The 27,626-nt window shown below is 39.5% G+C and overlaps 1 protein-coding gene across 9 annotated transcripts in view; it reads left to right on the plus strand.

The window, feature by feature from the left end:
- Positions 1–4,636: 4,636 nt before the first annotated feature.
- The window catches only part of ESRP2 (epithelial splicing regulatory protein 2), a 44,716-nt gene continuing 21,726 nt past the window's right edge, over positions 4,637–27,626 (plus strand). For 6 of the 9 annotated variants that reach the window (XR_014886034.1, XR_014886033.1, XR_014886035.1 and 3 more), the window contains exons 1-3: positions 6,139–6,288; positions 6,527–6,679; positions 7,533–7,661. Coding sequence is in view for 6 of the 9 variants with exons in the window: in XM_085234619.1 (XP_085090745.1) it covers positions 6,545–6,679; positions 7,533–7,661 (264 nt within the window). In the remaining 3 variants the exon portion in view is untranslated. The other 3 variants (XM_085234620.1, XM_085234621.1, XM_085234624.1) reach the window with 3 other exon arrangements.

A 27,626-nucleotide genomic window follows, 5' to 3' on the forward strand; every position in this document is an offset into this window, starting at 1 on the left:
CAAAGGAACAACGGTATTTGCTTATCCATACTCAGAAGTTAAAATGAACAGATGATTTGTTGAATAGAAGCAATGACATTAATTTGAGTGAGAATCTGATGACTGTATCTACATAAATATATAATACAATTCAGTATTAACTAGGGTCTTCCATGCAAGCAATTGCATCTAGAGGTACTGTAGAAGAACATGGGATACCTGCCAAAACTGTAGTTGTCTTTCTTAGTTGTAAATGATAGAGTAGAAGTAAAACGGCATATTAATTCTGCCAGTCTGTTAATAACTAGTCCAGCAAGACTAAGGCCGTGTACTTTCAATACAAGACAACCAAAACCAAAATACAAAAGCTGTGTAAGAGACTTGATTTAATGGAAAAGATTGTTCCATTCTTGAGAATGGATGTGATAGGATGCAGATCATGTGTGAAATCCCCGTGTCAATTCCTGAATGTGCAATAATTGGTAATGAAGTTGATTGGAAAAAAATAATCCCTATGAAGATGAAAGATCAAGAAACGACTGTACAGTAGTGGCCTATGGTGTCTCATTTGGATGTACGTACTTGTATTCATCAGCATATTATAAAAAATTCATCAATGAATTATCCTTAAAGCCTAAGTGCTTCAACAGCTGTTTAAGTTTTGCTTAAGTTTTGCATTTATGTTTTACTTCTGTTTATTCTTTGGTGAGAAAAAGATGTGCATTAGCATATCCTCATGTGGAATAAGTTTAATTAAATTATAATGAAGAAACAAATATTAGAGCAGCTGAGTCGAATGGGAATTAAACATTATAGGAACACACCCTCATTTTTATCGGTGTTTTAAGTCAACTGAGGGCTTGTGGTACAATTAAATAAAAAGCCAAAGCTATACATGTTACTGTTCTCTGCCAAGATGCTCTCATGAGGCTGGTATCAAGTTGTCAGTAAAGCCTGAGAAAGCGTAACTTGTATTAAGTCATCATTAGTTGTGCAATTTGGTCTGTTGTTTTTCACTGAGCCATTTTTACTTCCAGTATACAGTCTTTTGTATTCACTTGCTGATGAATTCTTTCATCACTGCTATCTTGCAGAATTGCTTGTCAGCTCTCAGTATGTGAGAGTAGTGTATAGCATGATCTTCTGATGTGGATGGTAACACTTACACTTCATACATTGTCGAATTGTATTTTATGTTGGAGTTGAAAATCCATGTTTCAGATAGCTTTGGCTGATTACGTGTTTCAGTGAATTTCTGAAAACTTTTTTTACCTCCAGTGTGAAGGTGTAGAAGTGAATGAAAGTTAATATTTTGGCTTTTAGATATTGCAGTTTGAGTTATCAATATATGTGCTTCTCTTCACTAAATTGTGGTGGTGGTGCTGGGGGCAAGGAAGCTGGCGGTGCTTTTGTTGCATTATAGCAGAACTAACAACTTACAACTCACATAAAATCTTTTTTTTTTACTGCTGTTTGCACTGACATGTGTAAAGTGCAATATACTTTCAGTGGCCAAATAAAGATGTATTATCAGTGTGTGTCTTGATCTAAGACAAAATATTAATTTGCCTAAGAAATAATATTTTCTGCTGAATTTTTCATTTTCATGTTGTACCTGAGACTATAAAAAATGTTACTGATTGCATTGAGAATTTATTTGGGCAGATTTTAGGAGCAATAAAGCTTTACAGAAAGTGATTTTGCAGTCACAAGTAAGGCAGATTGAAAGGTTCAGGAAGTACTTGCATATTCATCTCATTAGGTAACAGAAATCCTATCACATGGCTTGTCTGATTTACACAGCTTAAAGATCCTGTCTCAACTAGTTTCAGTGAATTATTTGAAAGATCAGATTGGCCAGTAGGAAAAAGTTTCTCATCAGCAACGTAGTTGCAGTGTTGGAGCAGGTTATTCCTGGAGGTTTGGAATCATTGTCCTTGGAGGTTTTCAGGACTCACCCAGACAAAGCACTGGTGGTTCAATCTGGTGTTGGCGTAGTCCAGCTCTGACCGCAGTGTTGGACAGGAGGACTTCCAGAGGTCCCTACCTGCTAATATTTCAATGATTCTAATTCCAGAAAACTGCTTAAAGATTTATTTGAAGGGAAACATGATTTCTAAGGAGACAAAAATCTAAATTTACTGTGTAATTGTTTAAACTGGTAACCTTAGTGTAAGTTTATAATAATATTAATGAAGGACAGTACCATGCAGGTGCATTTGGTCCATCCATAAGTTTCATAGAAAAATAGAACTTTGATATTCAAAAGCCTGCAATCTGCAGAAACTAAACAACATACACTTCATTGGAATTAAGTGGGAGCCGAGTATGAATACAGCTTTTGTAGGATTGGGACAATGGATTGATTTTCAGCCCATAAAGGAGAGAAACGACGTAAAATGATAGAGAAAGCAATTTCATTTTTATTTATGTAGCCTAGTCATCAGTTTTACATTTTAGTTTGAGTCAAAAAGAAATTAAATTCCAGTGGTGCAGGATTGTGAGTGAGTGCTTTCAGTGTGGCTTGGTGAGGGTAGTATCTGCAGGGTACCAATCCATCAGAAACCACCTTTCTGACACATTTTTGCATATTACCAAGCTTTTATGATTATCCCAATGGGAATTACTTTGAGGCCTCCACACTACATTTACAATCATTACAGACCTACCTGGCAGACCAAAAAATCAGATCTCTCAAAACATCTGGACAGCAATCAAAGAACACTGCAAAGCAGTTCTTCCCATGCCCTTTCCCACTCATTTGCTGTTAAAGAAAGGATGCCAAAAAATCTTAACATACAGGTTTATGTTTCAAGAATTACAGTAAGCTCCTTCTTCAGAAAATGTTGCCCCAGTTGCTTATAATCTCATCTAGGAGTTAAGAACTGAATGGCTCCTGAATGTCTTTTCATGTTTGCTTATAGATGACATTTCCCCTACCAATTCATTTCAGAGAGGCTGAGGCACACAGAAAAAATTCTGTTACTGTTGTGCAAATAAACAAGGATCCATACTTATTTAACTTAGCTTCTTGGTTTCTCAGAAACAAAATGATTTTTTCTAGAAGAGACGTTTGGAGGTCATTTTGTCCACAGTCTCAGCATGACCAATTTTGAAGTTAGACCTGACTTCATAGTGAATTTGCATTTCTCAAGGCATTTCAAGCTGTTTTACAAGAGTCATAATCATTGCCCTCCTTCTAACTGATGAGTAAAGCAGGAAGGAAGGGAAGAAGACAACTTTTTGACATACAAGTTTGGAACAGAGAACTGACTTTTAGCTACTCTGAAAGATAACCCAAGTTTTGCTGTAGATCTGAATGTAGCAAGGATATCACTCCATATCTCATGTCTCTAAGTTTCATCCTCTTTTTATTTGGCTATCTCAAAAAGACTTCTGTGGTCAGAACATTCAGTCAGTGGTGTTTTTAATAATACTGTAGTAAAAGAGGGCTTTGTTTTTGTTTCAAGTTGTTTCTATTTATGGAACTGAGGGAGGAATATGTGTAGTAAGAATGAAATTGTCACAGATTTATCCATTTCAAGCACAATGTATTAAGTGAGTTTCTTCAACTTTCTCATGTAATCTAAGACTTTTATTTTCCAGTTTTGCTTTATTATAGAAAATAAATGAAAAAAAAAAAAACTACAATTCATTGGAAAACAATGAATCTTCATCTTTAAAACTTTTATTCTCCATCCAAGCCATTATCCTTGTATAACGAGAACGTCTATAAACATGACTGCCAGGATTAAAGCTAAAGGTGGGCCGTAAAGTCTTTATTTCAACAAGACCTCGGTTACAAATAAACTTTGCAATGCCCAGTGTGGTGTTTCAGGAAGTGGATCCTGTTGCTGTTCTCTGAAGACATGTGATGTCATTCCTCTGCATTTTTAAAATCAGTGATGTGACAGTTATGCGTAGAGAGGAGTGGGAAGACAATTGCCAAACCTGCAAATGTATCAAAGTCTTTGGCATTGGTGTGAATAGGGTTTCCTTAACATGACACGTTGCTCAAGTAAATTCATTTTTTATATTCTTTTTTCTTTTTTTTTCATGTTAGATCCTACAAGACAGGTGCAGAGGTACTGACATTCTTTATGCCAGTTCACAGATGCCTGTAAGCATATATGTCAAGCTGTCTAAGAACACGTGAAGTGTATAGTCTTCCATACAAATCCAATAGTTATCGTTTTGTATGAAGTAGTTACATGTTAAGGCTTTGAAATGGCACTCTTGTAAAGGTAGCTAAATTGTGCCAGTCTTGTGGCTAAATGCAGCCCTTTTTTTTTTCTGTGAACAACTAAAATCTATTTTCATTCATATGTACAGATACTACCTTCCCCCAGACACCTCTGTGGTATATGTGCATTTGGACTGAGAGCAAAAGGTTGGGATAAGAAGAACACTTGAAAGTATTTTTATCGTTCTTATAAAGGGATAAGAATAATCCCATACACAATAAACAGGCTGTTAAGCTACTTCATTACCAGTATACCAGGAGGAGTATAAAAAGGCTCTTCTAGACAGGTACTGATGGAGAAAACATAGCTATTGTGTGAATTCAGCAGTGCCAGAAAATACACTGCAGAATATATTCTTATTATGTAAGTATAAATACATGACAGATTAAAGTTTTCACCTCCGTGTATTTGGGAATGTGCCCCTTTTACAGCTGTGATATATCATCAGGACTGCTTTTCAGCTGCACGTGAGCAGCAGAGACAACAGCTGAGAGGCATTTAACAGCTACCTTGTGAAGTTCACTGAGCTGCACCTGTGTGCTGTGAAGTTCTCTGCGTGGTCTCCACCAGGTAAATACTTGTAAGTTTGAGTTTCAGGATGTGTCCTTGAACCGCAGTTTACTTTCACTGAAATAAATGTAAATAGTGATGCTTTTAGCATGTGAATTGGTGTCTACCAAGCTGGGTCCATAACTTCATAAGACTTTAAAGCAGCATAAAAAACTGACCGGTTATAAAACTAATATATTAAAAGAAGGGAAGAAAATGAGATGTTAATGTTTAAATGTATTGGATAGTTGCAGTTAAATGTCTGGATCTGCATTTTCCCTCTGTTAGGAGTGGCTTAGCAGCAGCAATGTTTTTGGTCACCAAAAAGTATATTTCAACCCCACATTGATATTGAATTACAAACTAAAAATCTATTTAAATAAATGAAAAAAATGTATAACTTGCAATATTTGTCCTCTAAAAATTGTTAGAGATTTATTAGTGCTGATAATAGAAGAAGTAATAGCGTAATCAGAGCATTATAGAGGCTTTTTGGTTATTTCTGCTTTGAGATAAATTTGAATTTGACAGTGTCTCTAAAAATGTTCGTGGCCCCTAACACTACAGATTCTCCTACTGCTGCCACCCAGCAGAAATGCCTAGAGCAGCATTGCTATGGTAGCTAAACCAGATGGTGTTTTACCATTACAGAATCTCACCTGTGAAACAGAAAAGAGCTATAGAGGAAAAACTGCTCATCTTGAACTGTAATTAATGCCAAGGAAATAGTCCTTTATCCAGCCATTTTCTATAGAAAGCACAGGACTTTCTGTTTTGGGTATCCTCCCAGATACGCTTTCTCAAAACCAATAGGATTCAGCTTTGAAGCCTCATACAGGACAGGGCCTAAAATGCAAAGTGCTTTCTGCCAGCGACGTCCTCTAAAGAAATCCTGGGCTAAATTACACCTTTTGTTACGCGTAAACTCTGGCACTGATAGCTCAATTCGGACACGGCAACGTCCACAAGTGCAATTAATTAGAAGCAGGTGACGATTTTTCGTTTTGAGCATTTCAAAGCTAAGACGCACGTTGTGCTTTAGAAAGTACACGTGCACGTTTTCCAGATTTGAAATTCAGAAAAAGAGGAGGAGGAGGAGAGGGCCGGGGGAAGCGCTCGGCCCCCATTGAAGCCCCCGGGCGTGCGTGCCAGGATCGCACAGAACTGCAAGCAGGTAGATACACTTCCTGCAGGCAGCACCGCAGAAGGGAGTTTTCCTCTGATCTCCCTCAAAAACCAATCAGGCCAGATCAGCCAGGCGTTGATTCTCCCTCTGTCCCTCCTACACCTTTCCCAAAGACCCAATGGCCTTGTCCCTCTGGGAGATTGACTAGAGTTAAATGAGCCGCGCCAAGGGCAGGTAACTCAGGAGAGGCGAAGGGGGGGGGGTTAAAAAAAAAAAAAAAAAAAAAAACAGGCTCAGGCTGGGCTTCTGCCATGATGTCAGAGGGAAAGAAACCCACAGCTTGCTAATTTCACTTCTCAATCGGCCCCGGGAAAAGATCACCGGGAACAGGTAGAGATGCGAGTTTTCTCTGTTTTCCTTTTTCTTGGTCGCCGAAGACCTGACTTCTGAACAGCTCTTTCTCTTTCTCTCCTCTTAATACCGTGACTCTTCATCTCTCCTTTCCCCTTCGATCACTTGGAGGTAGGGGGTGAACCTTTGCGGGATTTTGTTGTTCCTTTTTTTGTCCGTTTGCGTGTCTTTCTTTTACTTTTTTTTCTCTTTTTTTGACCTCTGCTTTTGATTGTAGTTGTTTCCCCCTGTGGTCATGACGGCTTCGCACAGTGACTCTTTGGTGGTGTTGTTTGGGGCAACAGCTGGTGCATATGGGGCTAAACTGGGTTCGGATGAGAGGGAACTAATTCTCTTGGTGTGGCAAGTTGTGGATCTCCCCAGCAAGAAGGTATGGCTTCGACACCCGGCGAGGGCGCGTTGCGGGCGGCTGCCGTTTGTTCATTTCACAAATGCACCCCGGGGAGGGCAGCCCGGCCCTCCGCTCACCGCGTTACTCCTTCACAAAGCCCTTCCGTCCTTGTCGGTTCTGTTCCCATTTGAAGGGAAGAGGTAACGATTTTAAGGAAAGCCAGGCCGCTTCCCGCCGCCCCCCGCCCGGTCCTTGCCGGTCCGTCGGTGGTTCCCACACAAAGCTGGCTGCGGCTCGGACGCGCGCGCTGCCCCGGCGGCCCTTGGCGTAACCGTCGGGCCCGGGGCGGCCTGCAGCGGGCGGCTTTTGTTGTTTTTTAACCGACGTTTGGCTAACGCTTAAGAGAACCTTAAATTCCTTTAATGTTTATGCTAATCTGAAAACGTGTTCCAGTTCCCCCCCCCCTCCAAAAAAAAAAAAGTAAAGAAAAAGCCCTATTATGGATAAGAATCCCTAGAGATAAAGGGCTTTGACAAAATGAACGCGTTTGCTTTGATAAAACGATCCATTTTGTGAAGAGATCTGGGAAGCTGCCTTAACACTAGGTGATTTTCCCCTTACGTTGAGCAGCTCCCTCTAAAATGAGCTCGGAGTGCCATGAAGGCCAGCTCTGGTGCCCGGAGCAGACAGCGCGGCTCTCCCGGGTGGGAGGGGAAGAAACCCAGGCGAAAGGTTTCGATTTGTGAAATCGACAAATGCTTTTTCTCATTGTGATCGTTACCGGGGCAGAGATACTGCACCTTTCTGATTTTTCTGCAGTCTGAAAGCATTGTTGCCAAGAGCTCGTTCGTTTGTTCCTCACTTTTGTCCCTTGTTTCTTAAATGTTTTTAGGTAGGGACGCTACACAAATCCCTGGTGAAAGCAGACAATTTGGAGTTAAGTGACCAATGTCGTGAAGTGAGTGGTTTAACACCAGAGGGACTGGGCAAAGCTGAGCCTCTGGACCGGGTTCTTCAACAGGTGAGATGCTGCTCTTTGGAGCAGGGCTCTTCAGGGTGAAATCTGGGGACGACACCCAACTATTTGGTAAAAGAAATACTTTAACTGTCTTTCACTTTGAAGTCATTAGCAAGTTGTTGTGTTTGTGATAAAGCTAACCTAACCAAGGCCTGAAACAGTTGAATTGGGAGCCCTGGAATTCTGAAAGAGTTGTGTTCAATGCCAGCTGATTCTCAGAAGCTCTGGCTTTTGATTATTCTGATAGGTACACTTATGTTCCAAATTTCTCTTGCCCAAGACTTTTTTTTTTTTAAAGTAGAATGATAACAGCAGTACTGCTTAAACTTTTGAAATGCAGGTGGCATGTTTTAATCTACAGGCTCGTTGCTATAACGTGTGAATCATCTCTCAATTGTTATTCCTCAAACTGGATGAATTCTTTAAAAACTATCTTACATGAAACGGAAGCTTTTTGTTCTTTATCAGTTTTCCTGATGAGCTTAATTAGCAATTGATGGTTTCTTCAGTTTCTGTATTTTTCTCTGACTTATATCACACTGATCTGTGATTTTTGTGTGGTCCTTTCACTTCTAGAGGCCATAAATTGCTTTAAAACTTTTAATGTAAATACTGTGTACTTAGTTCCTGAAATTTTACTTTCTTTCCCTTTTATACATAGAAAATGTGCTCGAGTGGAAAAATACAATAGTGTATTTTTGTGGAACATATAAGACTGGCTTTCCACACCTTGTCTGAGTCACTTGTAGGTGTGTTTCAGCAAGAAACTTGCTTAGGCAGTAGAACAGGTTCGTGTTGCTGTAAGTTCTGGTGACACAGATAGCTTGGCAGACTGACTCCTAACCCTCTTTGATATGGAATAGCTAAACATTTCATTCTGGAGTGGATATCTTTAAAAACAGAAATATGTAACTGCAGTGTGTCTTAGAATTTCTTGACATCAGCCATGAATGCTGTTCATTACACGTTTTGCTGGATTCTAAGACCGAGAGGTGACTTAAAAAAAAAATTTTTTTTTTTAAGCTTCAAAATAACCCCTGAGAAAATGCACAGCTGCAGGTTTGGTCTTGTCCCAGATCTTGCACTAAAGACATCTGGAACAGCTTAGCCTAGTACACTCTGTTTACCTTTATAACAGACACACTTTAATTATACTCAATACTTTATGAGAGATTGTATCTTATTGCTGTAAATTGCAGTGTAGGTGGGTCTGCGTTAGCAAATAAAAGGAAATACTAGCTTTGTGTGTAGGTGTGGTAGGGACTCTTGAAAAACAACAATTTTATCCCTTTTGTTGGACATATCTGTGCAACTAGTGATTTTGCTGTTAATTGTTGCGTACCAGTTGTGATGCAGCTGGTTCTGTCTTGGGTCTCCTAGAACACCTTCACCTCAGCTTGTGTCCCTGCCCCTCCATGCTTCCTGTCTCTATGGGAGTTTGTGGAGAATTAGTTCATCCGTTCATCTGTAATTGTAGCAAAAGGTAGAATTCTGTATTTTTTTAACAGAAAATCCTTTTCTGCATTTTTTTTTAAAGTCCATTAAATTAATCCATGATTTAACTGCACTGTGTATTTTAAGGATGTTTTGGGTGTTTATAGGTACGTGTAGATTTTTTTTTTCCCCCTCATTTAAGTATTTTGATTAGCCAAAGCACAGGTAGGTGAAGTGATTATTTGAAAAGGAGGAGGAAAAGGAAGTAAGTTTGTACCTTGATTTGAGATAATGTTATAGAGTATGTGAAATTAGCTTTCCACACCCTGCTTGGGTTGTGGTAGAGAATCTGATGATGCAGCTGCAAATTGCTCACTTGAACACTCAGCCTTACAAATAAACGTTCCAGTGCTTGCTTCTGGCTTTTTCCTTGCGTTCTCAGCCTCTGCATGTAGACGGAAGTGAGACTCTCCAAGCGTAAAGCCATTGTCTTCTGTCTGCACTTCAGAGATATCTTCCAACCTCAACCACTCTTTGATTCTGATTTGGCAAGTCATAACTGATAAACAGTAGATGAACTTCTGGGGGCCTGGAGTTTTTCCACTGACTGTGGAAGACCTTTTAATTTTTAGTTCACTTTCCAGGAATGATAGAGTCTACCAATAGCTTATAGACTGTGGTTATGTCTGTACTCCCTAGCAAAGCACTTCCACAAGTGTTGCATCATTTCAGTTGTAATTCATATTCTTGCAGGATTGCATCTTACACAACTTATTACTTGGATTTGTCTTCAGTATTCTGGAATAGCTGTTTTCCCCGATATATTTTTGCTGTGTAATTTTACAGAGGGCCATTCTGAATCACAGTGCCCTGTAAATAAGCAACGTTTATATTGCACTGTGCGTGTACATTTTGCTGCGAGGTTTCAAATATTGTTTTTGTCCAAGCTCACAAATGTTTGATTCTACACGTGCTAGGGCATTTATGGGATCCACCTGTATGTTCTGGCAGGTGATGTGCAATGTTTAGATAGCTCTTTTGGTTGGGGAAGAGGGAATCCTCATAATGTACAAATATTAGGATAGTAGTTTCACCTTGAAGCAGTCTGCTTGATGTATTTAGTTCAAAGTGAAAGTTGTAACTTGGCTCAGTTTTTGAGCCACAAATGGTGAACATATAACTGCTGACTGAAATGTGTTGTTGTAAGCGAAATAGGAAAAAAAGTGAGTTTTTTTTTTTTTAATACAGAGTAGGAAATCTCAAGTTCAAGTGTATATCTGGAACTGTCTTGAACCTGTGATGTAACCCTCTTAACACATGTTACCTACAGTACTTACTGAAGGGAGCAGTGTCCTACATTACTTCCTGCATTTCTAGGACTTCCTCACTAAATTACTTCGGTCAGATCTCAAATCATTGTGCTGGCTTATTTAGGATGTGATTTAGAGTTTTCTGAATAACTGCTGTAACTTTATGGTTTCCCAGTTTCAAAGACTATAGGGGAAGAAAAGTTTTAAAATTGCTCTCTGAAACCTCACAGGATTGGAAGCTTGCTTTAAAGGAGCAAAACCAGAATGAACTTTGCCTTTCTCTCATCCCCATGATTCTGTCATTAAAAAGGCTAACATCTTCAAATGCTTCTCTTATTATAGCCATGGGGATTCTTAAGTTAAAGATCGAATATGAAGTTGAAAGTGTTGTGGATTTCTTAATCCTTCCCATGCAGAAAACCTGGCTGAATCAGCACGATTTGCCTTAAGACATATTACTTTCCTTTTGCAAGATGTTATTTGCATGTCACCCTGACAAAGAATATAGTCTCAGAAGAGCTAACAATTGTGAAAATCTGACTGCAGTATTTAGCTGTAATTACCTTCTTACTTTGAACGATATACATGAAAAGGGAGTTTCTCATGAGAGCTGGATCTGCTTTGGACCCATTGAAAGCATCCGAATTTCATCTGTGGAGTGACATTTCAGCATGAAGAATTTGTCTGCAAGACTGTCCTAGTCTTGCTGATCTTTCATCACATTGTGTTGGATGCAGTGATGCATTTGATTTGGATTCTTAAACATAGAATGACCAACCTGTTCATTTTGCCCCTCTTTGCTAAACTATGCATAAAGTAAAAACAAAAATTCATCAGGTGATAACAAGGTACTAGTTCTCTAAAGCCTGTTTGAATGCTTATTGATAGTTCACCTGAGCTGCTGGAACAGTTTATTTTCTGAGGTATCAAGAAATTCTGCAAGAAACAAGCTGGGTAGGTGAGCGTTGGGAAAGAAATGGGGGAAGAGATTGAAGAACCACTGAATTCCTCTAACCTGATAAACCGGTTACAACTTTTTAAAGAGAAACTTGTTCTGCAGCCTCCTCTTCACAAAATGCTAGCAGAAACTGTTCTTGGCTCCTTCTTTCCAGCTGTCACGCTTTCATTTTGGATAAATGATTTTTTTAAATATATATTTTTTTTAATGCACCTCTTAGGCTTCAGACTGGAGAATAAAGCCTGAAAATGCATGCTGACTGCCAATCTGTAGTAAATAAATATGAACCCAAAAAATAAGGATGCAAAACAAAGAGATTCATATGTATATTAGTGGTAATGCTGGGCTGTTCTCCTGGATTAGAAGATTAATTCATGTTCTTTTGTTTTTGACCACCTTAAGTTTAGCTAACTCAAGAACTAAGAAGTATATAAATACTTCTGTGTTCAAAGATATTTTATTGAAATTGATTACAGCCTAAATTTTATTTCCTTATTTGGTACTATGTCTGGTCTTCTAGTCTGAGATTATTTGGTGACTGTATCGGCCCAATGTAACACTTGATAGAGTCTGTTTGTTGCAGTATTTGCTGGGTCTGAGTCTGGAAGTTTTGAAGCAGGTGTTTGGGAAACCTTTGGCAAGTGTTACCGAGCAGGCTGTTCTTTCCACAGCAAATATTTAGGGTGTAGTTTCACAAGACTTGGCTTCAGCAGTGAAGCCAGCTTCTTTCTCCCCATGTCATAATTTGCCATTCTTTTTGTTGTGACAGTAAAGCTTTTTGTGAAGCTGTGCTATGATCAGGATCACTGAAATGAGCAGATAGGGTGGGATCTTCTAAGCTGCTTTGCTGTCCAAGCTTACATCCCATGAAACTACACCCTTTGGTTGCTTTCATGATCCAACTTGTTTGATGGTGATGCCAGCTTAAAGTATTTCTGCCCCCACATCGTGCTCTCAAGCTGCAGTTGCACAAAAGCTCTGTGGCATGTTTCACTTAGTGGTTCTCACATGGACCTCTCTCTTCTGCATTCTGACAGTACAGAGGGTTTGGGGGCTGCAAATGGAGCAGGAATGGAGCAGGGCACAGTTCTGAGTTGAATACCAGCTCTGGAGCGGATCTTCCTGAGCAGTGTGGCAGATAAGTAGTCTGGGGACAGCCACAGTGCCAAGGTGTGGGCAAGCACGTGGGTAAAATGAGAGAAATGCTTTAAGGCAGGTGGGATGCCAAGCAGCTTGTAGTGTGGCCTTGGTTTTGTGTCAGCAAGAAGTGATGAGGGTCTCCTGAAAGACAGAAGGTGGCCTTCAGGTTGTCAGAGCAGGTGAGGCACAAAGCCCTGCTCCTGCAGGATGGCTGAGTGTGTTCTCTACAGTCTTGTGTGTCGTTCTTACTGTGTGTTAGTATCTAATAGCTTCCAGTTTTGTCTGATAAATTCAGCTGAGCATTAGTTAAATGATTTGACACCTAATATTGGAATACTGTCAGTCTTTATGTTGGAGAAGTAAGGGTGTGGTAATGCTTCCTGTAGCTTCAGGCCTCTGCAGTTTGGAGTTTTTCTGTTTAGTAATGAAAATGGATAGCAAGTGAAAGAGCTCTAGTAATTCTGTTGGTAGTGATCTTGGTAAAAAAATTTTTTTACTATTACAGATTCTCTGTGCTACTCAGCTCCCCCTAAGTTATCATTAAAGCACTAAAATCTGTTCTCTTAAATAGTTGAGAGTTAATAGAAGAAACTATCTCTGTGTTTTATATCTATAACGATGTATAAATATGCATACACATATAATTTGTGCTCTGTTAGCTTTTATGGAAAAAAAGAATCTAACCTTAACCTATCTGAAGGCTGCAACTTTTATCTGAATTCCTAGAGTATTTAAACCTTGCTTTGCTTAGGTGCATTTCACTTTAGAATGACCAGAGGATTAAATAAAGAAATTTGTCTAAAGCTGTGTATTAGTTTCTCTGAAAGCATAAAAATGTGGTATTCCCAGTTAGACAGGCTATCTTCTTCCTTCTCTCAAAATGAAGGGAGATGGCAATATTCATTAGAGGTGAATGATTTGACCTGAGGAGGCTTCTTGTGGCAGTGGATGCTGCTGCTCGTTCCAGTGAAGTTAAACATTAGTGCTAATTCTCTCACTGGGATGAGATGGATGAGCATGTATAGAAAATAAACACTACAATTGCGGGTGTGGAGGAAGGCTGCTCAGAATGGCTTGAAGTGCCTGACTTTGTTCAATGTTTAGAGCTGTATCGCTAGCAGTTTGCAGTGTCCTCACTGCTGTGTTATACCAAATACTGGAACTTCTCTTGAAATTGTATTTGCAACTTTTAAAAAGCCTCTGGAAGATGATAAAGCACGGGGTAGAAGCTTGTTAATGAAAGCGTTGCTGGTGGTGAATATGTGACCCTCAAAATTCTTGAACTTTGTTTTGTTACTTGCCATAAGTAGTTACTGAAAAAGTCCTTGGAAATGTGTTAATGAACTATTTTCAGGGCTTTCAAAACTGTCAGAAGGATAATAGAGGAAGAATAAAGGACTTGGATTCTACTATTTTAATAATAAATACATGCAGTGGTTCTACCAGTCCTTACACGTTAACATAGAAGCAGTTTAGAAAATTCCCTGTGGATCCTCTTAATGTCTGCAAACGTGCACTGGCACTTAATCTGGCCCTTGTCACAGCTTGTGGGAGGGCTGTGCTGTTCTTGCATCAGTTTGCACAGAATTTTTATTAAAACAAAAACACCCTTAGGTTAATATGCAGCAGGTCTTGTGTGGCTGGGTGCTTCCAAATGACAGCAACACTTCTGTCAGCGTGTTGCAGCACTCTGCTGAGCACTTAGATTTAAGAGTGACACACAGATGCTGACAGGAGTTGATGTTGCTAGCAAAGCAGAGCTGTGGCCAGTGCTATAAAAATGCTGATTGTGATTTGATTTGTTCAGGAGTAACTATTTACATAATGTCAGCTCTGTACTGATTGTTTTATGCTTCTTATGGTTAAAATTGGTGCTTCTGTGTCTTTCAGTTAGAAACAAAAATAGAATAAAAAATAGTCTTTTCTCGCGTTTGTATCTGTGGCATCTCCTTAGCAAATTGTTACCATCTAAAGTTTATGAATGTGAGTGATTCCTCTCTCTGTTCCTCTATCTGTTTGGCAGTCTTTCTGGAGAAGCCAGAAGGCTAAAACCAACAGGCTAAAATGGAAGTACTGCGTACAAGTGGAATAGTTACAACTGGTGGGATCGTAATTAGGAAAATGGAGTATCAAATAGTTTAAGATTATTAACAAAGCGTCTAAGTGGCTGTGGATCTCTGTGTCTGGCATGTGCAAAATTGCGTGGTGAAATGCTTACTGTAGCAAGCAAGTTTTAATCTAGGGCCATTTTAGTAGCCTCAAGTGAGAGAGGAAAAAGCAGATGCCATGTGATTTTATTCCCTGGAAGTGGGACTTATGTATGTATTTGAAATTCAGAAGAATAATTAAAGATTTGTCTTTATTAAAAATCTTTACAAAAAAAATGGGAACAATGAATTGAAAACCTGTGGATGTGTTAATTGCATTGGTCTCAACTAACTTACTTTGCTGCTTTTAAAATTCTTAGCAAGTTTAGTGATTTGGTGTTGTCCTCGTATAGATCTTGGTAAATGGTCTTTTTTTCTTCCCTGTTGTAAATCTTATTCCCTCTACTGCTCTAGAAATATATATATTTTTTGTAACTGTTGCTGCTTTTCATGAAGACTGTGAGGATACCATATTGTTGTTTACCTTTCTTATTAATTTCTGCCACCTACATGCTCATTTCAAGACAGGAAGATATCAATACTTTGAAAGGCAATTTTGTGTATGTATCCTCAGTAGATACTGGATCAGAAGCCACATTTGTTCTGGAAACCTTGTTGCACTGCTTTGATAAACATGCTGGTATTCTTTAAACTGTTCACAACTTGCTCCAATATACTTCTATATGGTAACCTCTGTCTTGCTTTGTTATAAGCAACTGCTTTACTAATCTGTCCCTTATTCATTAAATCCACATGCTGTGAACCTTGTGGTATGTAAGGTAAATATTACAATGGAAATTATTGGGAATTGAAATGTTAATGTGCTCACTGTTTGTGAGCATTTGTAACTTGTGAAAAGAAGAAAAAGCCATCACTTTTCCCAAACTTCAGTTTAAAAACACTACACTTGGGTTTTTCTTTCCCATGGCTACTGTGCCATACAAGAGAGGGGCAAAATGTGCTGAGAAAGGGATATTGTGTTAGTGCTAAAATATTGGAAGGAAACTTAATGTCAAGATTAAGGAATTGTTTTTATTCTCTTTTTCAAAGAACTTGGCTTCTGTGGTGAAGCTGGGTACCCTTTTTCTTAAATGAAAAAGCTTCTATTACTCAATTTCAGGGCCATGAGCTGTCAGTATTATCATTCTTACTGAGCTGAAACCAAAGTTAATTAGTTGTGTTTTCTCTGATTTTTAGAGAAATTTAACATATTCTTTAATGTATTAATGAATTGTGAAGGTGTTTGCAGTGTGTGAAATCAGTTGTGTTTACACAAATTTAGTTGGAATGATGTTCCTGATAAGTAATTCTGTTGCAGTGAATTGCACTAAAAAAAAAAAAAAAAAAAAGTTATTATGCAACCAGGAAAATAGGAAAAACCGTTATGGAAACTTCTCTTTGTAAGTAGATTTTGTTGTGTGTTAATCTGGGAGTCCTTTGCAGCTGAAGGGAGTCACAAAGTGATGTATAATACATGAAATATCTTGAGTAACTGTTGGATTGGTGTGGGGGTGTTTGAGAGCTGGCAGATGCATTGCACTTACAAGAATGTGACTGAAAGAGCTTAGGGATTTCCTTGGTTGGTTGGTTGAGTGTAGTGGCCACTGTTACTCCTTATATCACAAATTGTTACACGATGAACTTCTGCTTATTATAAATATTGTTAAAGGACGGTGAATATCTAAGGCAGAAGAAGAAAGCTGCTGCAATTGTGATATACATAAAGAAATACAAGAGAATATAAATCATCTCCCACTGCTCCACTCACACCTCGGATAGAAATAACTGATCACAAGGAGCTGTGTGGTTTGCTTCATATTCTATACAATTCCTATCAAGCCTGCTCAGTCACAGAGTTTCATAAGCAAAAAGCTACCTGGGAAAGAGAACGCAGTTCTCTGAGACTAAACAGCATTTAAATAACGCCACCATTCATGTTCTTGTTCTGCATTGGGTAGGTTTGAATCCCTTGGAAAGCCCAATGTAAGTGGACTGCTCAAATCTTAGAGGTAATTGTTTTGCTTATTTTCACTTGTCCTTTTCTCAAACTTAATATTTCATGCGTGGCCTTGTTGCTCCAATCTGTGACTTCAACATTTCAGAGGCTAAAGGTTAGCTGGCTTAGAGGTCTGCTTCTCATTTTTGCTTTCATAATGGCATGAACAAGAAAGGGAAAACTTGGAGCAGTTTCATGGAAGTTTTACTTTCTTTGCTCATGTTTGTAAGTTTGAGCAAGAATTACTTGTATTATATTCTTACTGTACGGGTTAAAGGAGTATGAAAGAATCTTGAAAAGAGAATTGTGGATAATATGTATGTCTTTATATTTCCTTTTCTTTCCTTGGTCATTACTGCAAAAAAACTTAAAAAAAAAAAAAAAAAAAAAAAAAGGGAAAAATAACAGAAATCAGCATTTAATGTTAAAGGCATTGGCTGTTCTACAACTGGTTAAGCTTGCACTACAAACAGTGAGGTAGTGTTGAGTAAACAGAGCGGCACCATGCCTTACAGTCAATAGAGCCAGTGCTAAAGATCACATTGCTATTGAAAGTTTGTCCTTGAAACAGAGGTAAGAGAGAGTGGGGGTCGTATAGAATACTGTGAAGAGAGCTTGTGATGAAATAAAAAAATTTAGGAAATGCTAGTTGCATCATATTAAAACCTAGAGTTCAGGAGGTATGTTCAGCATTTTCTTTCAGGCTGCAGTGAGTTGTTCTTTGAGCTGAGCTGACAGCCAGCAGCCTATGAGGAGTGTGAGGCACCATCATAATCCTGTTTGAAATATAGGTAAAAGGTTGACAGAATATGGATTGTTGTTGTTGCTGCAAATATTTCAGGTTTCCTGAATCTTATCTTTTGTAAAAAGACAGACTTGTGAATAACCCACACAGACACATGCTAAGGTGATCTGCAAGGTTTGTAATTTTTCTGCATTTTGTTTATTATTGCTTTCTGGTGGCCTCTTCCATAGGGCTTAATTTAAACAGAAAAACAACCTGCTTTTTCTCTGCAAGTGTTTCTTATTGGTCGGTTCCCTGACACATGATACAGTTGTAAAGTAAGTCCAGAAACTGCAGTTCTTACACTGCTGGACTGGGCTTCTTTTGTCTCACACAAGACCAACTTCTGGTCCTGTTCACATTTCAGCACTCTCTTATTAAAACAGACCGTGCTTTTGAAGATAAAAGCTGTGACCTGATTGCTGTGACATTTAGGTGGCCTGAACCACGCTCTCCCCTTTTATGCGTAATGCATTACCTGAATTAGATGCTGTAGATACTGTAGCTGGAAAGCATGCAAACAAGCTAGGGCTGCAAACTTCTATCTGAGAAATAATTAATCAAATATGGTCATAAAATCCTCAAGTGGTGTGGGTTTGGACAAGTCTTTGACTTGGCAGAGGGCATTCTTTCCTAGGAAAAACTAAACTTTTAGGTAGTTGTTGTTTGCTTTGTGACACAAAGGCCCAGGTCCAGTTAAAATGAGGCAAGGAAATAAATAAGGTATAGACTGTTTCAAAAGTGTAAAGTTTCTGATGTTGAGTCTCAGCAATATTTTTGATGCTGTACAAGCTGTCCCTGGGACAGACAATCCATGACAACCATTGCTTTGTTTCTGTATTTATATTATACTGGTTACTGAACCAGTCTTAAGAAGAGGGGGAGAAAGGAGGAAAAAAAAAAAAAAAAAAAAAAGGTTTTTTATGCAGAAAACCCATGGCAGGTTAGCTTCATCTAAGCTAAATGTACAACCTCTCCGTGTAACTGTGAAAGAATATGATGAATTTAAAAGTATTTGTTGAATGGGAAGAATGATCAACTGGAATTTTTTCCCTTGAACTCTTACCATCATACTAAGAGGTGTATGTGGCTGTGCAGCTCCCTGACTTTACAACTCTATGGTGACCACTGTGATGGCAGTGAGGACAGAGTGGTATTATTTATTGACATTTCAAATTCCCAGCAACCAAGGATGAAAATGAGTATCTTCAGATAGCTTTAAAAATAGTTATCCTGTATTTATTTATTAACTGCTTGTTGTTTTGAAGGCTTACTGTGTTTGGAATTTATGGCAGAACTCCAGGCAGATGTTGATTGAGGCTTTAATCCCACTATCTTTGTTGGTAGAAGTTTGTGCCACGTATGGAGAAGTGTTGTTTTTTGAATATGAGAAAGGAAACAGGAAGGGTTTGTGTCTATACAGGCACTAGATGAAACTGTGTTGCAAAAACATCAGCAGCAGGAGGTGTGTGGTACCTGGTTTGCTGTTGTTGAAACTCTGTTCAGGAAAGAATACAAAATGACAAGGCTAGCAGGTAGAAAGAAGTTGCACAGAAGACTTGAGTGGAAACCAGCTTGCAGTGCTTGCAAGCTGGGTGCCCTTTCCTGCAGCTCCTTGGGACTGAGGTAGGCAAACCTGTTCTTACGCTTTGGAATTCCAAAGTTGGATGGAAACTGTGCCAACTGTGGGCAATACATGGACCAATGGTGGTATACCATCTCAGGTATGCCTATGGTGGCCATTGTGATTGATTACTCAGTTATTTCATACCATTTCAGTACCTTCATACTATAGGTGATCATGCTGAGCACTGTTTGACCATCTGTGGCATGCTAGAAATGAAAGCCACACCTTTGTCCAGGCTAGTTTTCAGTCACTGAGTAATCTCAGGCATTGGTGTTGAAGAGAGTAAAATCAAACTGGCAATATTGTTTTCTAGCATTTCTGGTGAGTGGACCTGGGCTGCTTGTGTCATCTTCTTCAAGTTTTCTCCACAGAGAAATGAAGCCCAGAAGCAATTCTTTTTTCACGCTTAAATGGTATCTAAATGTAGTAACTTCTATGTTACTGGAGGGGGGGGGGAAATCAACTGCAGCTTGTTGGCTTAAGTGTTGTTTTTTCTCCATACAGCAGTTTCAGTACAAGGTCACCATGCATCCATTATCAGCCATGTGGAGTAGCAGTTAACAGATGAACAAAGGCAATGGCTTACTATAGGGTTCACTGTTTAAAAAGTTACCTAGCACAATAAAGGGTTATCATACTTGTAAATACTGCTGAAAAGCAGTCTGCACACTTTCCAGTAGTATTGACATGCTTTAAATTCCACCATTGCATGGGTAAAGCTGACATTATCAACAAGGTTTGAAGAGTGAAGGAGTAGAAAACTGCCAGTGGAGAGTATTGTAAATAAATGTGAAACCCTTGTGGGTGTTGAGTCGAAGGCACAAAGTCCAGGTGAGAGCATATTCCAAAGTCATCATGTCACACATGGATATGGTGTGTATGTTCAAGTTTTATATACCAAACGGATGAGCTGTTACTCGTGAGATTTCTCATGCTGTTAAAGCCTTTAATTCTTATGGGAGACTTCCCTGGGTGTTTGTTTTTCAGCAGTGCTCCAATCTTGCTTATGTTTGGTAGCAGAAGAGTTATTTTTATCAAACTCTGCTGCATCTCACCCTTCCTCTCAAGATGCACACAAACTCCACGTATGTGCTAAGGTGACACTGATGTAACAAACTCTTGTGTAACTGCAGAGTAGACAAAACAAAGAGCCCTAAGAGATCGGAGTCATAGAATAGCTGAGGTTGGAGCTGACTTACGTATATTTTCTAGTTCAACCCCTTAAGGCAGGGGCAGCTAGAGCAGGTTGCCCAGGACTGTGTCCAGTTGACTCTTGTGTATCTTCAAGGATGGGGAGATGGCAAATTCACAGGGCAGACAATGGAAATCTCATTCCAGGAACTGCACCTGCAAGTATATGCTTGGTTGAGGCTGTTCTCTGGTGATAAATTGTAGAGAGCACTCTGTGAAATCAGTCTCCAAGGCCTGCAATATCTTTGCATGTTGAAGCTGAAGATGTAGTGGACCATTTTCAGAGAGGCTGTTTTGGTTTTTCGTTTGTGTTTGATGCTTCTCTTAGCAGGAAGAAGACACATCATTTTGTGACGTGTGCTACAAGCAAAGAATAACTCACACCAAAGGCCTAAAAGACAGATAAAGCTCTGATCTTATGACTTACAGTAATGTGTAATAAGTAATGATTATTTTGTATTTTTTTTTCTAAACACAAGTCTGAATATCTCATATGGTGATAAGTAGTCTGGCTTAAGTTGAGGCGCATGAGATGCATGTTTAGGCTGCACTTTGCAGTGAACAAGTGTGTGGTCTCATTGCTAGGAGAGCTATAATTAGGGAGGAAAGTTTAGTATCTTCTTCAGTTGACCAAGAACATATGTCGAAGTAGGGGAGTTTGCATGAAAATGAGCTCTGATGTTTATGCATTGAAGGAAAAAAGCACTTTATAGTTGCTATTTGAGTTGTTTCTACAACATAAAACTGCTATATGTGCAAGTCTGAAGATCTTAGTGTCACTGGTACATTGAGGTAGATAAATTCCTTTTGTCAACCTGTCTGATAAACCGTTGTTCTCAAAATTCATAATGCTAGTAAAATGTAATGAAAATGTGATCATTTTCAGGATCCAAAGCAAAGCTTTGAGAAATAATGATGTGAAATTTAGAAACCTCAATTTCATAAATTTAGAAAGCCTGAGTTATTAGACAAACAAACACAGAAGCTCAACTGATCTGGTGAGACTTCCTAGTTTAACTTGTCCCTATGCATAATTCTGTACAAAGACAGATCCTTACATACACATCTGTATGTAAGAGCCACATGCCTGTAATGGAGCCTATGCTGTCCTACTTTTCATTCTGGCAACTCGCTGTTGGAGGAGATCTTTTACATAGCTTAAAGAATAAGTTTGCAAAAGAGACCTGAAGTAGATGTTAAGCTCCTGTTTTGCATAGAGATGCATGCTTGTCAGAGTCAGAACTTATTATCTTAGAAATAATGGGGCCTTAAGAGAGAGGGAGGGCACATCTAATTATACAGGTTTTAGCAAAGGGGATGTAAGCAGTTCAACTTGTATGACTCAGATAAAACTTTTTATCTCAAACAGCACATTATAAAATTCTGTGGAGTGTATCTTTGCTGTTTCTCATGGACAGCTATGTATGAGTAATTCAAGTTCAAGGGAGTATATTGGAATATAGGAATCTAGGTGAGCTAAAATGACTTTTTTTTTTCTAAATTATTCCTGAAAGTGTTCCTTTTAATCATGACCAAAAGATGTCACTCCTGCATAAGGTTGTTGTTGTAGTAGTTTGTTTGTTTGTTTATTTTAAATTAAGCATATTCTCTGGCAAAGCAACAGTTAGAATCTTCTTTCTGTGGAAGAGACAAACACTAATGTGTGTGTATTTGTGTATGTGTGTATAAAAATGGAGCTCCACACCTCTTTTGCAAAGGACTCATCTAGAACATGGAGGCTGTTAGGCTTTCTTTTGACAGGCTTCATATTAAATCAGGTGTCACCTGTTGGGTTTGGAGTCTTAATTCTTGGCTGGACCAGGTGTGACTTGACTTCCTGCAGTCTAAAGATGCCATAGAAGTCAAAATGAGCACTTTTAAATAAGATAATGTGGCAGAAAATTGATCACTTATCCACATGTATTCAGCACCAAATTTTAATTTCTAGGTAATTTAGCAGCATTCTTTTAATATCACTGATATGAAATAATGCTCTTCCATGGTGAGGACCATCCAATTCTGCAGAGAACATTGATAAATCTTTCAGTACCATATCTTTCTACGTGGGGATATGGATACATGTCTAACTTAAGTGTAGGATGTAAGCTTGGCTTCTTTCTGGGAGCTGATTTTGTCCAGAGTTAAGTTCCAAAGATGCCTTTAATTCTTTGGCTTTGTGAACAATTTTGTGTTTAACCTGGTTTCATTAGATGTATTGGGTCAGTAGGGCTACAGAGTGAAACAGATAGTGCTATAAATAGAAATGGACCAGGTTTGAAGAAGTACTAGGAACAAACCTGATGAGTAAGAAATAGCCAAAAATTTGTTAATTTTCAGAGGTGAATGGGAGAGAAAATCTCTGCAGATTAACTTGGTTTTAGATCTAGAATCATAGAATTGTTCATGTTGGGAGGGACCCTTACAGATCATTTAGTCCAACTCCCTTGCAATGAACAGAAATGTCTGAAGCTCAGTTGAGTGCTCAGAGCCTGGTCCACCCTGACCTTGAATGTCTCCAAGGACAGGAGACCTCCCTGGGCAACCTTTTCCAGTGCCTCACCAGCCTTACTGTAAAAAAAAAAAAAAACAAAACAAAAGAAAACAACCAACCTTATCCAATGTCAAGCACCCCTCCTTTAGTTTGAAACCATTTTCCCTTGTCCTATCAGAGCAGGACCTGCTAAGGAGTCTGTCCCTTTCTCACAGACCCCCTTTAGATGTTGAAAGGCTGCTGTCAGACCTCCCCAGAGCCTTCTCTTCTCCTGGCTGAACAGCCTCAGCTCTCTCAGCCTGTCCGCATAGGGAAGGTGTTCCATTCCCTGGATCATTTTTGTGGCTCTACTATGGATTCACTTTAACAGGCCCACATCTCTCCTGTGCTGAGGACTCCACGTCTGGGTGCAGTGCTCCAAGTGAGGCCTCACCAGTGCAGAGTAGAGGGTCAGGATCACCTCCCTTGACCTGCTACCATACTCCTTTTGTTGCAGCCTGGGATACAGTTGGCTTTCTGGGCTGTGAGGGCACACTGCTGGATCATGACCAGCTTGCCATCCACCAGTGCCCCTCAGGTCCTTCTTGACAGGGCTGTGCTCCATCCTTACATCACTAGCTTGTACTGATAATGGAGTTTACTGTGACCCAGATGCAAGCTGTTGCACTTGGATTTGTTGAACCTCATGAAGTTTGCCTGGGCCCATTGTCCCAGCCTGTCTAGGTCTGCCTGGGTGGCATCCTTTGGGTGTGTTGACTGCATCACACAGCTTGGTGTCATCTGCAAGCTGCTGTGGGTGCACTCAATCCCACCACTGATGTCATTGGTGAAGATGTTAAAGAGCACAGGTCCCAGTACTGACCAATGAGGGACACCACTTGTCACCAGTCGCCATCTGGTCATTGTGCAGTTGACCACCAGTCTCTGGGTACGATCCTCCAACCAGTTCCTCATCTGTTGAACAGTCTATCCATCAAATTCTTATCTTCTAAATTTGGAGAGAAGCATATTATGGACAACTGTGTCAAAGGCCTTACTGAAGTCCAGGCGGATGTCATCAGTGGCTCTTCTGTTGTCCACTGTTACAGTTAAACCATCCTAAAAAACAGTGCTGTTGGTCAGGCAGGACCTGTCCTTGGTGAAGCCAAGCTGGTGAATATTTCTTGGTGAAGCTGGTGATCCCATATCATCTCCCTCTCTACCCTGTGCCTTAGTATAGTGTCCAGCAGGATTTGTTCCATGAACTTGTCTGGCACAGAGGTGAGGCTTGCAGGTCTGTAGTTCAGATACAATTCACTTGTCAGATGATGGCTTCTGCGACTGAACTACGTCTGTTTCATTACCATCCCAGCCACAGACACAGCTCAGATGCAGTGGCCTTTCTCAAGGATGGGAGCTATTTTTAGTTAAGGAAATGGGAATATCCAAATAGCCAGAGGTTTATTTTAGTGCATTGTAACTACTGAAAGAGCTCTGAGGAATCTTCATGTTTCTCTAAGATCTACAGCTTCCTTCAGTTAAGGCTCCACGGAGGGGGCTGTGTCATTTCAGCCACTTGGGATTCATTTGTGGAAACACAGCAGTGCTGTGCTGGCTTTCATCCAGCTTTGCTGCTGGCAAAACATGTCTCTGCACTCTCTTTGTACTCTCAGCTATATGACCAAAAGCCTGTTTAGCCAGTTTTTCAAAGTAGTCTTCAGATTCCCTCCTTCCCTCTCAGCACATTTTCCCTGAGAAATGTTTTGTGTTTCATGGAGGTAAACGTATAGAACAGCTTGTTTAATTTTTTCTCTTTTCTCTGTTTGATTTTTAATCTATGTATTGAATTATCCAACGTGTTCCTTTAAATTTGGAGTGATTCATCAGAACTCTAGCAGAAACTGGAATCATTAAGGGTGGAGGATGATGCCTGTACACTGTGGTTCCTGCAGTGAGGACTGGTTGCAAGATGCAAACAGCAATAATTAGCACTCTTTAACTCAGTTACTACAAAATGACTAGGTGAACAGGGAAGACAAGAGGGTGTGTGAGCTTGGGGGAGGTCTGAATGTGGGGCAGCTTTGCATGCTGAAGTGGGGCAGTGCTATGGAGAGCAGCACGAAGGGGGATGACAGGAGGTAAATAGCTGAGATGGTTTTTCTAAGTGGAGTTAAGGGAATGTGGGTGGAGTTTACAAAATGGTAGAATTGTGAACAAGTTGTTGAACGTATGAGAGAAAATTGTAATGTGAATCTGGCACTGGTCTTAACGTGTTTTCATCTTGCTATATTTGGTGTAGGGATGTTGTAGGTTGTGTTCTGAGGTGCTGCCTGAAATTTATAGTGTGAAAAAGGAGGCTGAAGTGGCCTTTCAGCTGAAACTTGTAATCACTGAACTTGCGTTTTAATGCAGCTTTATAAATACAAAACTCGAGTTGCTTTAACTCCTGAACATGTGTGATACTCTTTGTCTGTCTTCTCAGCTGTATACCGTATGGGAAACACAGTCTGAAAAAAGATGAATATTTCAGTGCAACAGTCTTGATTTGTTTATTTTTACCAATGTATTTGATACGGTTTGGCCTAAGTGCTTCCTCTCTTATCCAAACGTTTTCCCCTTTTTATTTTCAAACTTGCAGACCTTTTGAGGGCTGTTTGCTTTACAAATAAAAAGGAGTCTGCATGCATTTCCTGCTTCGCTTTTTGATTCTGATCAGAGCAGCTCCAATTGCACTTGAGTTATATGAGCTTCTGTGCATCTTCAGAAGCATGGGGTGCAAAGCTGGAGATCTAGGAGTGTTTTGCTATGGCTCTGCTTTGTTTTGGCAAGAGCTCCTGTACATCTTCTGGAGGCTAATGCTTACTGCCATTTCCAATCCCTTCTTACAAATATTTGCTTTTTACTGTGCCCAGAAGTTAAAACAGAAGAAAGGTGTTGCATTTAGAAGGCAATTCTCATTGTATTTCTCACTCGTATAGTGAGAATATTTGTTGCTGCTTGTGGCTGTGGCAGTCCCCATAACAGCATTTCTGAAGTGTTTCTTTTTGAGCTCTGGAATTTTCTTCTTTTTCTGGTGTTTACACATCAGTTCAGGTATTTTGAGCACTCTTGGAGCTCAGTTTTCTCACTTTAAATCATTCCTAAACAATGACTTGCTTTATAGCCTCAGGTTCTCCAAGCCTTCAGCTTGTGGTAGGAACCTGGGCTACCAGTCAGGAGGAAACTGGCATTCTGATCTGCAAGAATGTCTTGTGGTTTGTTTGTTTGCTTTGATAGTGTGCAAAGAATTGCTTTGGAAAGGATTAGAGGAGATATTTCACCCTTTAAAAAGTTTCCATTATCTTCTGTTTTGATATAAAATGAAGTTATTTAATATCATAGACATACCTACCAGGGCTGTTCTGAAAGTAATGCCTCCTATTTTATCACATTGGCTTGAACCTTTCCAGCAGTATTCTGTTACATTGTGTTGCTGTGTGACAGATGGCAGCAGAGGGGCAGTCTGACGGAATGGTTTCTGACATGGGAAGTGTGAAGAAAGCAAAGGTGTGTTGCTGAATTCCTCCTGCAGATGGAAAAAAAATGGCACTCGCTGACATTCACTGATGCTTGCTGAACACGTGTGGAGACCAAACAGTGGATGTGAGCAAAGGGAGGCAGTGGGTGATGTTTCAGCAGTGTTGACCGTAACAATGGGTCACCTCTGCTTCTGTAGGTTTTTGAGTGTGGTAAGCAGGCTCTTGCTCATTGCTGGTGAGAATGCTAATGGTGGTGACTATGCTGAGAAACAGTGTTTTGTAGCTGAGAGTTTGCTCTACCAAGTACTGTTATTGCCCTCTTTGTATCTGTTGTAGTTTCCATGGGAATAAATAGGAGGCATTACTTTCAGTGTGACCTACATATACAGAGATATGTAGATACATCTCAAATTATATCTCTATTATCTTTAAATTAGGCAAGTTGCACAAGATGCTGATGTAAATAGCTTTCCTTACTCACTTCTGTCCCCAGTTCTCTGTCTGGGGTCATGCAATAGCCACCACTACAGTGTTTCTGAACTCAGACTGGCAGAAGAAACATGAGCTAGCTGTCCAAGCCTAAAAAGTGGACCCAAGTTGGGTTTAAGCAGTTACTTCAAATTAAAGCCTGGGTAATCTTGTCTTTGCTGCTACTACTGTGTCTAATGTAAGATTTCTCCCTTGTGACACTTACCTTTGGGACATAATTGCTATGTTTGTTCAAAGTTATTGTGTAGCTGTTGTCTTTAGAAAGCAGAGACTGTAACTATGTACAGTGTTGCATGTGTTGATAATAAAACAAACCAGCTCTTATTTTCCACATGCACAAATTAAAAGACAATATATTTATATCTTTGCAGTTGCAGGTTTGTTCTTATTTAAAGGGGAAGTGTTCTTCAGCTGTAGGTTATAGCTGAGAGCAGTGGGTGACTGCTACTGCATCATGATGTTAAGTATTGCTTTGTTTGTGATGTGATGCTTTCCTGGGAGAGAGTAGCATCAAGAGGGAAGGTTAGAATAATTATATTTGTCCCCTTGAATGTTAGTTAACGAGCTCCTTTGTACTGATTTCATATATGTAGGAACTATACTGTGTTAGTTAACAATAAGGAATAGGGAATTTAATCCTGATATGGGCTAATAAAAGGCCAGAAGCTGTTGTCCAAGGATGGAAAATAGTACTGAGTGAGACAGATGCAGCTCTTTTCTCTTGAAAACTGACCTTTTTGGGGATAATTCATTCTACTCGCAAGGAATAACTTGATTTTATCTTATAATTTCAGTTCTTAAGGCATCAGACCAAAATTTGTTTGTTTTTCCTAGCGTACAAGTTTTGAAACAGTAAATCGTGATGGGTTGTTTTTTTTTTTTTGTTTTGTTTTGAAGTTTAATT

Source organism: Meleagris gallopavo, chromosome 13 (genome assembly GCF_905368555.1).
Source record: "Meleagris gallopavo chromosome 13, MGAL_WU_HG_1.1, whole genome shotgun sequence".
In the NCBI taxonomy this organism is placed as follows: Eukaryota; Metazoa; Chordata; class Aves; order Galliformes; family Phasianidae; genus Meleagris; species Meleagris gallopavo.